At 37.5% G+C, this 12,478-nt stretch overlaps 1 protein-coding gene across 20 annotated transcripts in view; it reads right to left on the reverse strand.

Annotated features, from left to right (window-relative positions):
- Positions 1-12,478, reverse strand: part of fred (friend of echinoid) — a 149,640-nt gene that overhangs the window by 136,236 nt on the left and 926 nt on the right. For 5 of the 20 annotated variants that reach the window (XM_089465021.1, XM_089465029.1, XM_089465011.1 and 2 more), the window contains exons 2-3: positions 7,489-7,639; positions 6,190-7,418 (exon numbers count right to left, since the gene is read on the reverse strand). In XM_089465021.1, coding sequence (XP_089321147.1) covers positions 6,190-6,217 — 28 coding nt within the window. In that variant the 5' untranslated portion in view covers positions 6,218-7,418; positions 7,489-7,639. The remainder of the gene's footprint in view (positions 1-6,189; positions 7,419-7,488; positions 7,640-12,478) is intronic. The other 15 variants (XM_089465026.1, XM_018004629.2, XM_089465024.1 and 12 more) reach the window with 12 other exon arrangements.

The following is a 12,478-nucleotide window of genomic DNA, read 5'->3' on the forward strand; positions in this document are numbered from 1 at the left end:
GGTTCTGGTTCTGGTTCTGGTTCTGGTTTTTTGGTTCTGTTTCCGCTGCTGCTGCTGCTGCGAGACAGCAGAAAAATCAATAGCAAAGTTCGTAAAGACTTTAGCCAATTGAGTGAGGTTAGGGTGAAGTGGGAAAGGGGGGGTGGGCGAGCTCGCGTAACTGTAATCACACATAAAACTCTCGTTAGGCGCATTAAATTACAAATTCCATTAAAATGATTATTAAGGCAAGTATTTGCTAATTAATTTACTGGCTACGCACAATGCCACCGAGCCACCGAGTCACCGAGCCACCGAGTCACTGAGCCACTCAGCCAGAGCGCAATTAATAAATCCAAATGAGCAGCGCCACTCGACGCGAATCGATTCGCCGCCGTTTCGTGACTATTCAAGTGCCCTACAATAAAACCATTTCAGATAACCGAAAGTTCTATAAAAAGGGAAAACAATCATAAAAGAGCAAAGCTCAAATGGATAACGGGCCAGCCGAGCTCAGCTGAGGTGCTAAATGCTGTTTACTGCTCGTAAAAATTGACGCGAATTGCTATTCAAATAATATTAAATGAGCCAAGTACCTTGGATTAATAGATCAGCATAAAGATAACTGGAATTATGCTCATTAGGGAATTATTGAATTATTAATGGAAATTATCGAAAGATTTTAAGCTTGCATCAGTAATGAACCAGTTCAATATTGAATAATAGCTGTTCGCTGATTGAAATTGATTCCTCCACCCGCCAGAGATGTATAGAAATAGAGAACTGATTGAATTAAATGGATTTGGAACCATTTCAATATTGTATATCTGCATGGAACTAGTTCAATATTAGGCACACTTCAATATCTGCGCACTACTTGAACTTTATTCCTCAACCCGTAACAACTGTTGAGAAGCAGACTGAAATAAATTGAATTGGAACTAGTTGAAGCTGGAAATAAATTGATACTAAATTCCCAATAAAATTTGAACTAGTTCGGAGCTCGACTAATGACGAATTCTGAACAACAAAAAATATATTAAATTTCATATATTTTTTTTCAGAGCTGACCAACTGATTTTAGTACAATAGTAGTTCAGAACTAGTTCAAATTCATTCAAAACTAGCTCGCATTTTTTCAGATATTTTTAAACTTCTATCTTCATCATAATTTATCACAATTTCAATTAAAAGAGGAAATATTGGTCAACTTACGAACCAGTTCCAAACAAAATTTGAACCAGATATCAAATCAAATGTTTTCATAAGACATGAAAACAGCAAAACTAAATGAGAACTAGGAATTAAAAAAAAAAATCATATATACCCTATTCTGGCTCATTTGAACTGATTCACAATATCGCCATCCTTTTTCTATCTGCCATAAAATGTGCATTAATTTCTTCTCTATTTCTCAACTATTTCCGTTGGCAATCGACGATTGAATTTAGATAGATTTCACATATTTCCTCTGCGCCTTTAGCATTTATTGCATTCGTCAAATTTAATTTACAGCTTCATACAGTTATCGCAAAACGTATACACATGCATGTATATATATAGTAGATATATTGTTGTATGTCTGGCTTCCGCTGACAGCAATCCGGACGCTAATTGAGTTATGAGCGAGAGTTGAGTTAACTTGCTTAGTCCTGTCGCAAACCTTTTCAAACACTCGACATACCCTTTCCTCTTCCCTGTTTATTTTGTTGGCTCTCCCTCTCTGCTGCTGTAATGAATAACTGCCAGCTGGCTGGGTGACCCCACTCGGCCGAGTCCTTATGAATAATAAGGCAAATAATCTGTCAGCGTCGCAGCCGTCTGAAACCCATTCGAGGCCACCGCCAACCACCCACCACCCGCTGCCCACCGCCCATCGCCCACCGCCCACAGCCTGGTGGGCGCCTATCAACCAAACGACAAACGACTCAATTTCGATGAGAAGGACAACTCTGGCAGGCAGCCGGCCAGGAGCTTGCATGTGAGTGTGTGCGGGCGTGGCAACTAAATAGGGAGCTGAGTGGTGTAGTGTATGGGGGCGTGGCACGGGCGCTAATAACACGAAATCGGATTTGAGCGCTGGTCAACGGTTGACGCTGCGTGTGATAAAAGCAACAACACGCAGTTTTGCGGTTTGCGTTACGTTTTCAGACATGAGGCACGAGGCACGAGGCGTGTGGCAAGGGACAGGGCAGCACACGCTGCGTATGCGTAACGTGCGTTTTAATGAAATATTGAATTTTATTGCCTGCGTGCCTGTCAACAACTTACACACAGTCCGCAGTCCGCAGTCCACAGTCCGCAGTCCAGTCGACGTCCACGTTGTGTTGAGCTGAGTCCTGTCCAGTCGACGTCGAGGTCCTGCGTCCTTGCACGTCCCACTTCACAACTTGTCACTGGCTCGAGGGCAAAGGGTGCCCAACACCGACTGTCGTCTCTTTTAATTTGATTTTCAGACAGCCCACGCTCACTCTTCCTCTCTCTCTCTCTCTCTTTCTCCCTACCACCCTACCACCCTCTCTCTCGCTCTCGCTCTCACTCGTTTTTGCCACCGCACGCATTTTAACGCTTTTTATTTGCTATGCAAAAGTTCAAGTGTATTATTACCTCAACAACGAAAAAAAAAAGAAATACGAAAATGGAAGGCAAAGTTGGTTTATATTCCGTTGGCTGCTAATAAAAGCAATTTATGAAGCCCAAAGCGCGGAAATGAATTGTTAACAAATTTTGCGGCATTGAGTTTGGTGCGTTGAGGCAAGTTTTTCAGCCTGGCCAAGATGGAGCTGACGCCGCGGCGCTGGCAATGATGAGTGGCATCGCTGTCGAGTGGACGACATGTCTTGTTTATGGTCAGGCGGCACACGCATAAACAGAAGGCACAACAACAACAGCAACAACAACAGCAAAAATATAATAATAATAAAAATGGGCAGCCCCGCGACACAGACTCTGCTCCTGCCCCTGCCCCTGCCCATGAGTTGGCACACTCTGTGGCATTGGGGAAATTTCCCCAAGCGCGCATAAAATGTAAACCCGAGGCAAAGAACTGACTGAAAAAAGTAAAAAGAAAAACACACACACACAAACACTCATTCACACACACACACATTCACGCAGGAGTCAAGTGCAATCTGTGGAGCGACAATGGCTTTAAGCCTGCGCAGCTGTTCAATTTTTATATTCGTTGAAGTTCGTAAATTCAGGAGTCGCTGCTTCTCACTTAAAGGTTCATAATGAGCAGCTAAGCTTATTAGAGTAATAAATTAGAAATATATATAGCTAATAAATATGGGCGAAATTATAAGCACTTCCACTCAGAGAAATAACTAAAGTAATACAAAATTGGACGTCATTACCATTAGATGTCTTCATGAAGCTACGACAATGAGCAATGTATTCAATATTTAGAATTAACTCACTTAAAAAAAAAATTAAATTAAATAAACTAGTTTTACTATGGTAGTGCCTATCTTTCTATATGGAATGCATTTCACCAAAATCCTAATTCTGACTAATAAGAAGATAAATTGGAGCTAGCTGGTTCCTCAGAAATACAGCGCTACGAAAGGGCCTATTAAAAATAATAAGAAATATTATTATTATAAATAATATAATAATAATTAAATAATATATATATATAGATTTTTAAATTTATAATTAATACTTTATTTTTAGTATAAGACAAATTGCAAATAAAGCAAATAAATTATTGTTTTAATATTATTTAACAAAAAAAAAAAAAAAAAAAACTACCAACCATTTTTTGTACAATATATATTTTGTATGTTAAATTGCTTTAATGTTATTGTAAAAAAAATCTTTCAGTGATATCTTTTTTTTTTAGATAAAAATTTTTCTTTAATTAAATTTTCTTTATTTTGTGAACAAATAAATAAAATTGGGCTTCATTTTATTTATTCACATATTATATTTAATGGTAAAGTAGAATGAAATTTTTATTTTTATTTATTTATTAATTTTTATTTTAATTTTGTCATTAAAACTGATTTTTAAATTTGAATATTTCAGCATTAGTTGCGGATGTTCTTGAATATTTGTATACTAGTTAATTATAGCTACTTATATGATGGAATCCATGCCTTTTTCATATACTGACAAACAACTCCAATTATTATAATTACTATTCTAGTCGATTTCTATGCTTTAGTTAGGTATCTATAGCTAGCCGCTCTATATCTAATTAAAAGCAAAGTTACTTATAAACAAATTAAACGTGAGCAGTTTATCTGCTTTAATCTTCATTCGCAAACTTTGCTGCTTCATCGCCTGGCAACGTTCTCTAAGCTCTAAGAGCTTTTTGATTACTTCTATTGGCAAGGACAGACAAGATGAGTAAAGCTAAAGCAACGGGAATTTTAATAAAACAAAAAAAAAAGTTGCATAATGTACAACAAAAATAAAACAAATAACTAGAATTTAGAATTCCTCTTTAAAGAGAACTTATAAAACCTTTAAGAATATATATGTGATTTTATGTGCTCTTTAGTAATTAATTGTAAAAGATATTTATTGTAATATTATTTATAGAACTGTCAATTTATTTTCTTAAATTAATTGAAATACGAATTTGTTAATATATTTCTTATTATTTTTTTACTTTAACTTCAAAGTTCACACGAGTGCAACTTCGCTTCCAAAATTCCTTTGTAATTTAACCAAACTTTTGGTGCTCCACTTGCTGTACTTGGTCTTCTTCTTAATCTACTCGATTTGGCAGGGTCTTCGAGAAACTTGCATTAAAAAAATTAAAATTCTCGTGCGTATTTGACAATCAACAAAGTGCAGCTCGCAACTAAATTTGTCGTGTGAGAATGAAAGTAGAGAAAGAGCATTGGAAACGGGCATATATGACTATGGGATACACTGTTGGGTAGTATAGGAAATCCCTAATGACAATTCTGAATGGAATGAAATGTTAGTTTACTGTAGAGATTTATAAAAACAATTTTGGCTTTCCTTCGAAGCGTTGATTGAGTCACCTTTTCAGGCAAATTAAATGCTGTGAAGAGTTACTCAAGCTAATGGTAGATAGAATATATTAAGGCAGCTAGTATTTATTTTGGTATTTTTTTCACAACCCAATGAACTCCATGCTTACTCAGTGTAGTCTCAGTCAAGTTCAGTCTTGATTGAACAAAGGATTCGCATTATATGGCAAATCCAACAATCCAAACACAAAGTTGTCTTTTAATCTATTATCATGAAATTCACATTTGATTAATTTTTACATTTTTCATTTATAAAGTCTTCTAATGGTACGAGGTAACATCAATATTTTAGCGACTTCTGCTGCCTTTATTTCAATTAGCCAATTAGTTAGTTCACTAGTTAGCTTGTGCTGAGAACTTTTATCTGATCTAATTAGAGTCACACATAAATTATAAAATTTTATTTTTAAAATTATTAATTCATTTTTTTATTAATTTTTTTTTGTTTTTATTATTATTATTTTTTTTTTATCGTGTATAATATTCAGTAGGGTCTCGATCATTTTTACCCCCTTAAGAAAAATTCGTTCTCGATTATTCTCGATCATTTGAATTTTTTTGAAATCGACAAAAAAAAAAAAGATTCCCTGGCCATTTTGAATTATCGGAACTTGACTGTACTATATATTCTATATTCTATATATAATTTTTTATATATTTATTATCTTTATCATTATATGTTATATATTATTATATTTATTATGTAAATCCCATATATTAACACATTAATGTATTTAAAAATTTATTAGTCAACAGCCCGTTATACTGATATTAACAATTTAAGCCTTGGCAACTCTAAAACAACACGCAGTATAAATTGGCAACCATATTACATGATAAGTAATTAAGCAGCTAAAGAAATGAATTCATTAAAGAGAAAGATCATATTTCAGTTCAGCTTACAGCAAATGTGCTCAAATGCTCAGCTCACACATTTGAATTGTCTGCGTGAGATCAAACGTTAAACAGAGTCAGAAATGCCTGGACTAACTCTGTCATTATCTCTTTGACAAACTCGATATACTCCATTCGGAATCAAGTGTAAAGTGTGCATTCAAGTTCCGCCCACATCATGGCAGCAGCAGGAGCAGCAGGAGCAGCAGCAGCTGCTTTTGTTGTTAATGTAATTCCGACTCCTGCTGCTGCTGCTGCTGCTGCTCCTGCTGCTGCTGCTGCTGTTTAATTGTGAGATAAAACTTACCGATAATGAGCAGCTTTATGGTTGTCATGTTTGCCTTTTTGTTGTTCCTCTTCTGTTGTTGTTTGTGCACTTTTCTCTTTCAGCTGTTGTTGTTTTCACTTCTTTTGCTTTTAATTGTAAAATCGTTGCTGTTGTTGTTGTTGTGCGGTTTAATTGTTTGCTCTCGTTGTTGTTGTTGTTGTCTGTTGTTTGCAATGTTGCACGTATTTCTCTCTCTCGTTTTTTTTTCGAATTTGTTATTTACGCAATTTATTAATCCGACTTGGGCACAGTTTGACAAGCGCTGGCAAATGGCATTTTAATGTTAAAGCGCTCATGCTTACTCTGCTCTCGCTCTTCTTCTGCTTTATAGTCTTTTATTGCACAGTTTTAAGCTGCTGCTGCTGGTTGCGTATTTCAATTAAATTGATTAAAATGCAGCACACCTAGCCGCGCTCACCTTAACAACTTTTGCCACTGGGGCCGTTTGAATATTTCAGAGCAACAGATATAAACAAACGAAGGGACGGACGGACAGACAGACAGCCAGATAGACATTGGCCATTGAGTGATATATAATTCCAGATACGCCTAGACATTAAATTAACATATTTTGTTAATAATCATTATTTGTGCATGTCCCTCTCTTTCCCACTCACTCTCTGTCTCTTTCTGAACCCATCTTTGCTGAACTCTAGACTCGGAGCTGCTACACATGTAAATTGCTGCCTAATGTCTTATTCATGTTTACAGGCTTGTGCCACTGGCTTTACTCGACTCTCTGCCTCTCTCGCCCACTCTCTGTCTCTCTCTCTCTCTCTCACACTCTGTATCTCTGTTCTAAAATTTACTTTGCGTGCTGTGAACTTATTAGGGCCACCTAAAGCCAAACCTTTTGGATCAGCAATTATAACGGCATTTGTTCCTAAAGAGACTTTTTCTTTCATTTCTTCTTCTTTTTTTTTTTCGTTTTCTGGTTTTTTGTATTTTTATTCAAAGCTAAATAAACGCAATTTGCTGGTCATATAACGCTTGAGCATTTCTGTTGTCCCTTCGCATGCATTTAACTTTAATTGCGCTGCCTTTGCCGCCGCTCCACACAATAAATCTCTGCTAATTGTGACTGTATTTATTTACTTTTTGCTGCATACTTTGAGGCGCGCACATTAAATCGCACTTTCATGTATTTATTTCGTTCGTTAAATATATTTGAATGTTTTTAGGAATGAAATACGAGTTAATCTGATAATCTTACATATAAAATATATATTTAAATAAATTTATATCCAGAAAATTAATGCACAGAATGATTATGCTTACCCTTCCGCACCTTCTACAGCGAACCAGCAATTCCCCACCTTGAGGTCTGATCGTAAACAAAGGGCTAACAGACAGACAACTCAGCAACAGCCGCAGCTAACTCCACATCAGCCAACGGCAGGCACTGGAAGGAATACATCAGTCTCTTATGCTGAAATGGTTAAAAGAAATCCTATTGCAACACATTGCAAAGACGGACCTGCTCAGCAGCGTCTTCATAATCCTCTAGCGCATCAAATTCCACAGCAACATAATTTGAATAATCTGCAACACAGCCCTTATGATTTACAGGCAGTGTTGCAACAGCAGCAGGAACAGTTCCAACAGTGGCAGCAGCAGCTCCAGCAGCAACAACAACAACAGTTTCTCACATGGTTGCAGCGGCAGCAACAAGAACAGCAGCAGCATAACAGGCAAGTAAACCAACGTATCGAAAAACTCGAGAGTATAGTACTTGAGTTGACCAACTCGATTAAGGTATGGACTGGGGAAAGGCCAAATTGTCAGTCTCCAAACAACGTTGCAGCTTCGAAATGAATCCACTAAAAGTTCTTATCTGGAATGCTAACGGCATTTCAACAAAAGCTAAAGAAATTGAACTCTTCGCACACAACAACAGCGTCGACATTCTTCTTTTAACGGAGATCAGGATGAAGCGTGGAGACACTATAAAAATATATGGATATGCCTGCTACCCAGCTTTCAGACCATCACGAAATAATAACAGCGTTGGCGGAGTGGCGGTATTGGTCAGGACAGCTCTTCGCCATTTTCCTCAAAGAGTCACTGAAACCCGTAACATACAAATGTCATCTGTAAAAGTAGCTACGGCCCTGGGAGACGTGGAGTTCAGCGCTATTTACTGCCCACCAAGGGTGAGGATTGACGAAATGCATTTCATCAACACACTTCGTGCTTGCGGCCAAAGGTATTTAGTTGGTGGCGATTGGAATGCCCGCCATTGGTTGTGGGGAGACACATACAACTCACCGAGGGGACGCGAACTAGCAGAAGCCATCTCCGTTACTGGCTCTAGGATCCTTGCTACTGGATCGCCAACCAGGTATCCATATGTGCTTCACCACACACCGTCCTGCATAGACTTTGCCCTGTATCATGGAATACCGGATTTTCGAGTAAGCATAACTCAGAGCTGGGATCTGGACTCGGATCATCTGGCTTTAGTCATTAATATTGAGACAGAAGGCATAAACGTTAACGCAAATCGCTCTCTAATAACCAGACACACAAACCTGCTCGTCTTTAGGCAACATTTAGAGAGCTCGATTCAGCTAAACACTACTCTAAACTCTGGTGAAGATATTGAGATGGCTGTCAATAGCTTCACTGAGAGCATTTATACGGCTGCTGCTGCATCAACACCCTCTGAGCCCCAGATAGGTTCCAACTATGGAATTCGACTAACAAGAGAGGCCAGGGATCTTTTGTTGCAAAAAAGAAGACTTCGTAGACGCGCAATCAGAACGCAGGACCCATGGGACCGAATCTTATGGAACCGGGCTGCTAGGCAACTACGAAATGTATTGAGAGAACTTCGAAGCAACTTCTTTGAGCAGAAGCTGGCTTCTTTGGATTATACAGTTGATGCTGGATACTCGCTTTGGAAGTGTACCAAGTCACTTAAGAGACAACCGTTTAGGCAGGTACCAATCCGGTGTCCTAGCGGTGATCTAGCTAAGAACGAAGAGGAGCAAGCGAATTCGTTTGCGAAGCATCTAGAAGCCAGGTTCACACCCTATGAATTTGCCACTGCTGATCAGATCGAAGAGACCACTGATAGTCTACAGACACCTCTACAAATGTCCTTACCCATTAGGGCAGTTAGGGTTGAGGAAATTGCTGAAGTCATAAAGTCCTTGCCGAATAAGAAAGCACCTGGTTATGACAGACTGAGCAATGCAACGCTAAAAGCCCTCCCTACTCGGGCGATCATCTTCATAGCTTTAATATTTAATGCTATGCTGAGGGTGGAATTCTTTCCTAAGCAATGGAAGATGGCAGCGATTGTAATGATCCACAAACCAGGAAAGCCAGAGGATGACCCAGAATCGTACCGCCCAATAAGTCTGCTGTCGTCACTTTCTAAAGTATGGGAGAGACTTATTGCCAATCGACTTGGCAATATCATCAGTGAACGTCATATCTTACCGGACCATCAGTTTGGCTTTAGAGAAGGACACGGAACTGTGGAGCAGGTTCACCGGTTGACGAGGCACATCCTTCAGGCATTTGATGACATGGAATACTGCAACGCAGTTTTTGTCGATATGCAGCAAGCATTTGATAGGGTCTGGCATACAGGGCTTCTCAGCAAAATCAAAAACCTCTTCCCAGCACCTTACTTCGGGATTCTACGATCGTATCTGGAGGGTCGGCAATTTATTGTCAGAGTACGGGACACATACTCGACTCCTTGCCAAATGAGAGCTGGAGTTCCTCAGGGCAGCGTATTAGGGCCGCTGCTTTACTCCATTTACACGGCCGACCTACCCTCCCCTAGCGTGCGCCACATGGAGAATCCTGGCAAAGCCCTTCTCGCTACTTACGCAGACGATATAGCCGTGCTCTACAGCTCAAAATGTCCCACTGAGGCTGCGAATGGAGTGGAGAGCTACCTAAACACACTAGTAGCATGGTGCAAAAGATGGAACATGAAGATTAACCCACGCAAGACCACCAACACTTGCTTCACCCTAAAAACCTTCATCAGCCACACCCCGCCTATACGTTTAGATGGCGAAACACTTGATCAACCTTCGCAGGCAAAGTACCTTGGCATCACCCTTGACAAGCGTCTAACATTTGGTCCTCATCTTAAGGCAGTGGCTAGGAGATGTGGGCAACGCATGCAACAACTGCGGTGGCTGCTCAACAGACGCAGCACCATGTCACTCAGAGCTAAGAGAGCGGTTTATGTCCACTGTGTAGCCCCAATTTGGCTCTACGGTGTGCAGATTTGGGGAATATGCGCAAAATCAAACTATAAACGCATACAGGTCCTGCAAAATCGTGTATTGCGGCAAATTACAAACTGCCCATGGTATGTGCGCGGCTCAACTCTACATCGAGATCTGAAACTGTTTACTGTGGAGGAACAGATTGGGAGACACACTAGCCGATATAGTGACAGACTGGCTAGACACCGGAGCAGACTAGCGAGAAGATTGCTTCCTGCGAGACCACTAAGGCGATTAAAACGCTTGGGTTTTGCCAAAAATATGAGATAAGTCGTTTAGGGATACTTGTAAATATATATTTGTAAGTCCTCCTGAATACATCAGAAGGTTAGGTGTTATATAAAAATTCTAATTGTGTTGTTAAGGTACTAAACTTGCATTGTACAGATTCAGCGCTTAAAATATATATACAAACAAAAAAAAAAAAAGTCAAAGCTACTAAGCTAAGCCAAGCTAATGGAAATTCTGTTCCACAAATTAGTTAATATGGTATAAATATAAGTTAAGACACTTTTCTATTTTTAATGTACTTCAATTCGTTCGGGTTTTCACATTTTCAATTATATTACACTGTAAATAATATAATATATATTTGTTCAATATTTCATCAGTTCTCGTTTATTTTAAATAAATAAAGATTTCAACACAATGCTAAAAATTTCTTTTTGAAATCGTTAGAGGAAATTATTGTTAAATATATTTTATTTCAAACATAAACTTGCTTAATTAATTTTTTCTTATAATCAATAAAAGTATGAAAAATTTTTTAATTAATAAATAATATATATTAATTTATTTTAAAATGAAGAAATATTTATTAATTTTTTGTATAAGAATTTAATTATATAAATAAAATAAAAGTCAGAAAGATTTTCAAAAACTTTCTATTGGCTATATTAATATTTTCTATATTTAAAAACTTAAAATTTAAGCTTGAGAGAATTTTATTTGTATTTAACTTTTTTTTTTTTATTATAGTTTCAATATTAAGTAATTTGCTGATGAACGAAAATTGTAAAAGATTCGAATATAAATATATATAAATAAGATCTCTCTAGCAAAATCTAGCAGAAATAAGCAAAAAAAAAATAATAATAATAAATTTATAACAATGAAAAAAATTAATATATATATTATATATATAGAATAATATTAATAAAAATAAATATAATTCTAAAGCTTTATGAAAATTATGTTATATTTGTGTCTTAGGCAAAGTTTGTCCTTAAAAATTTAGTCTGATTTTCGTTATTATTATTTTTACTTTGTTACATTTTGCAAATTTTTCCATTTATGAATTGTTTTAGACATTTGCATGCAGCTTAACTGATTTGTTCTTTTAAAATAGATTTGATTGCTAAAATTTACTCTTGGCAATTCTTCCATTTTATTTCTATAAAATTTTTGCATTTCCCTGAATTCATTAGAATTTTCCACAAGTTATTATTTTATATATATTTTTGTACAGTTTCTAAACACAAACACAAATATTTCTGGCAGACTGTCAGCACAGACATATATATAGAATATTCTCTAGATAAACTTGGCCAACAGTTGCAGACTTTAGTTGAGGAATTTCTAATTTCTTTGCAAACTTCAGCTTCAAATGCAGCAAAGAAAGTTTTTATTTTCGCAATATTTTCCAAAGGCTGCGAAGCATAACAATTGCGAGTAGGTCAACGGCTGCAGGTAGGAAAAAAAAGCCCAAAAAAAGGAAAGAAATTGCCATAAAAATAAGAATAAAAAACACAATGTGCTGGCCACATAATGTGGCACGGACAAACAGACAGACAGAGAGACAAAGAATCAGCTGTCACAGTAGAATAATAAAAATGAATTTATTTGCGTTCTATATGCGAGCGACTGTTGCTGCTGCTGCTGCTGTTGCTGCTGATGCTGCTGCTGCTGCCAAGGACAACAAGTTGGAGGCAAGAGAAAAGAAATACTGTTGAAATTATAAGAATTTGACAGATGAGGCAGCGCGTGTCCTGGCACAGCGCCCAGGTGAAATT

The sequence above is a fragment of the Drosophila arizonae genome, chromosome 3 (assembly GCF_054131065.1).
Source record: "Drosophila arizonae isolate 15081-1271.41 chromosome 3, UAZ_ARI_1.0, whole genome shotgun sequence".
Lineage (NCBI taxonomy): Eukaryota > Metazoa > Arthropoda > Insecta > Diptera > Drosophilidae > Drosophila > Drosophila arizonae.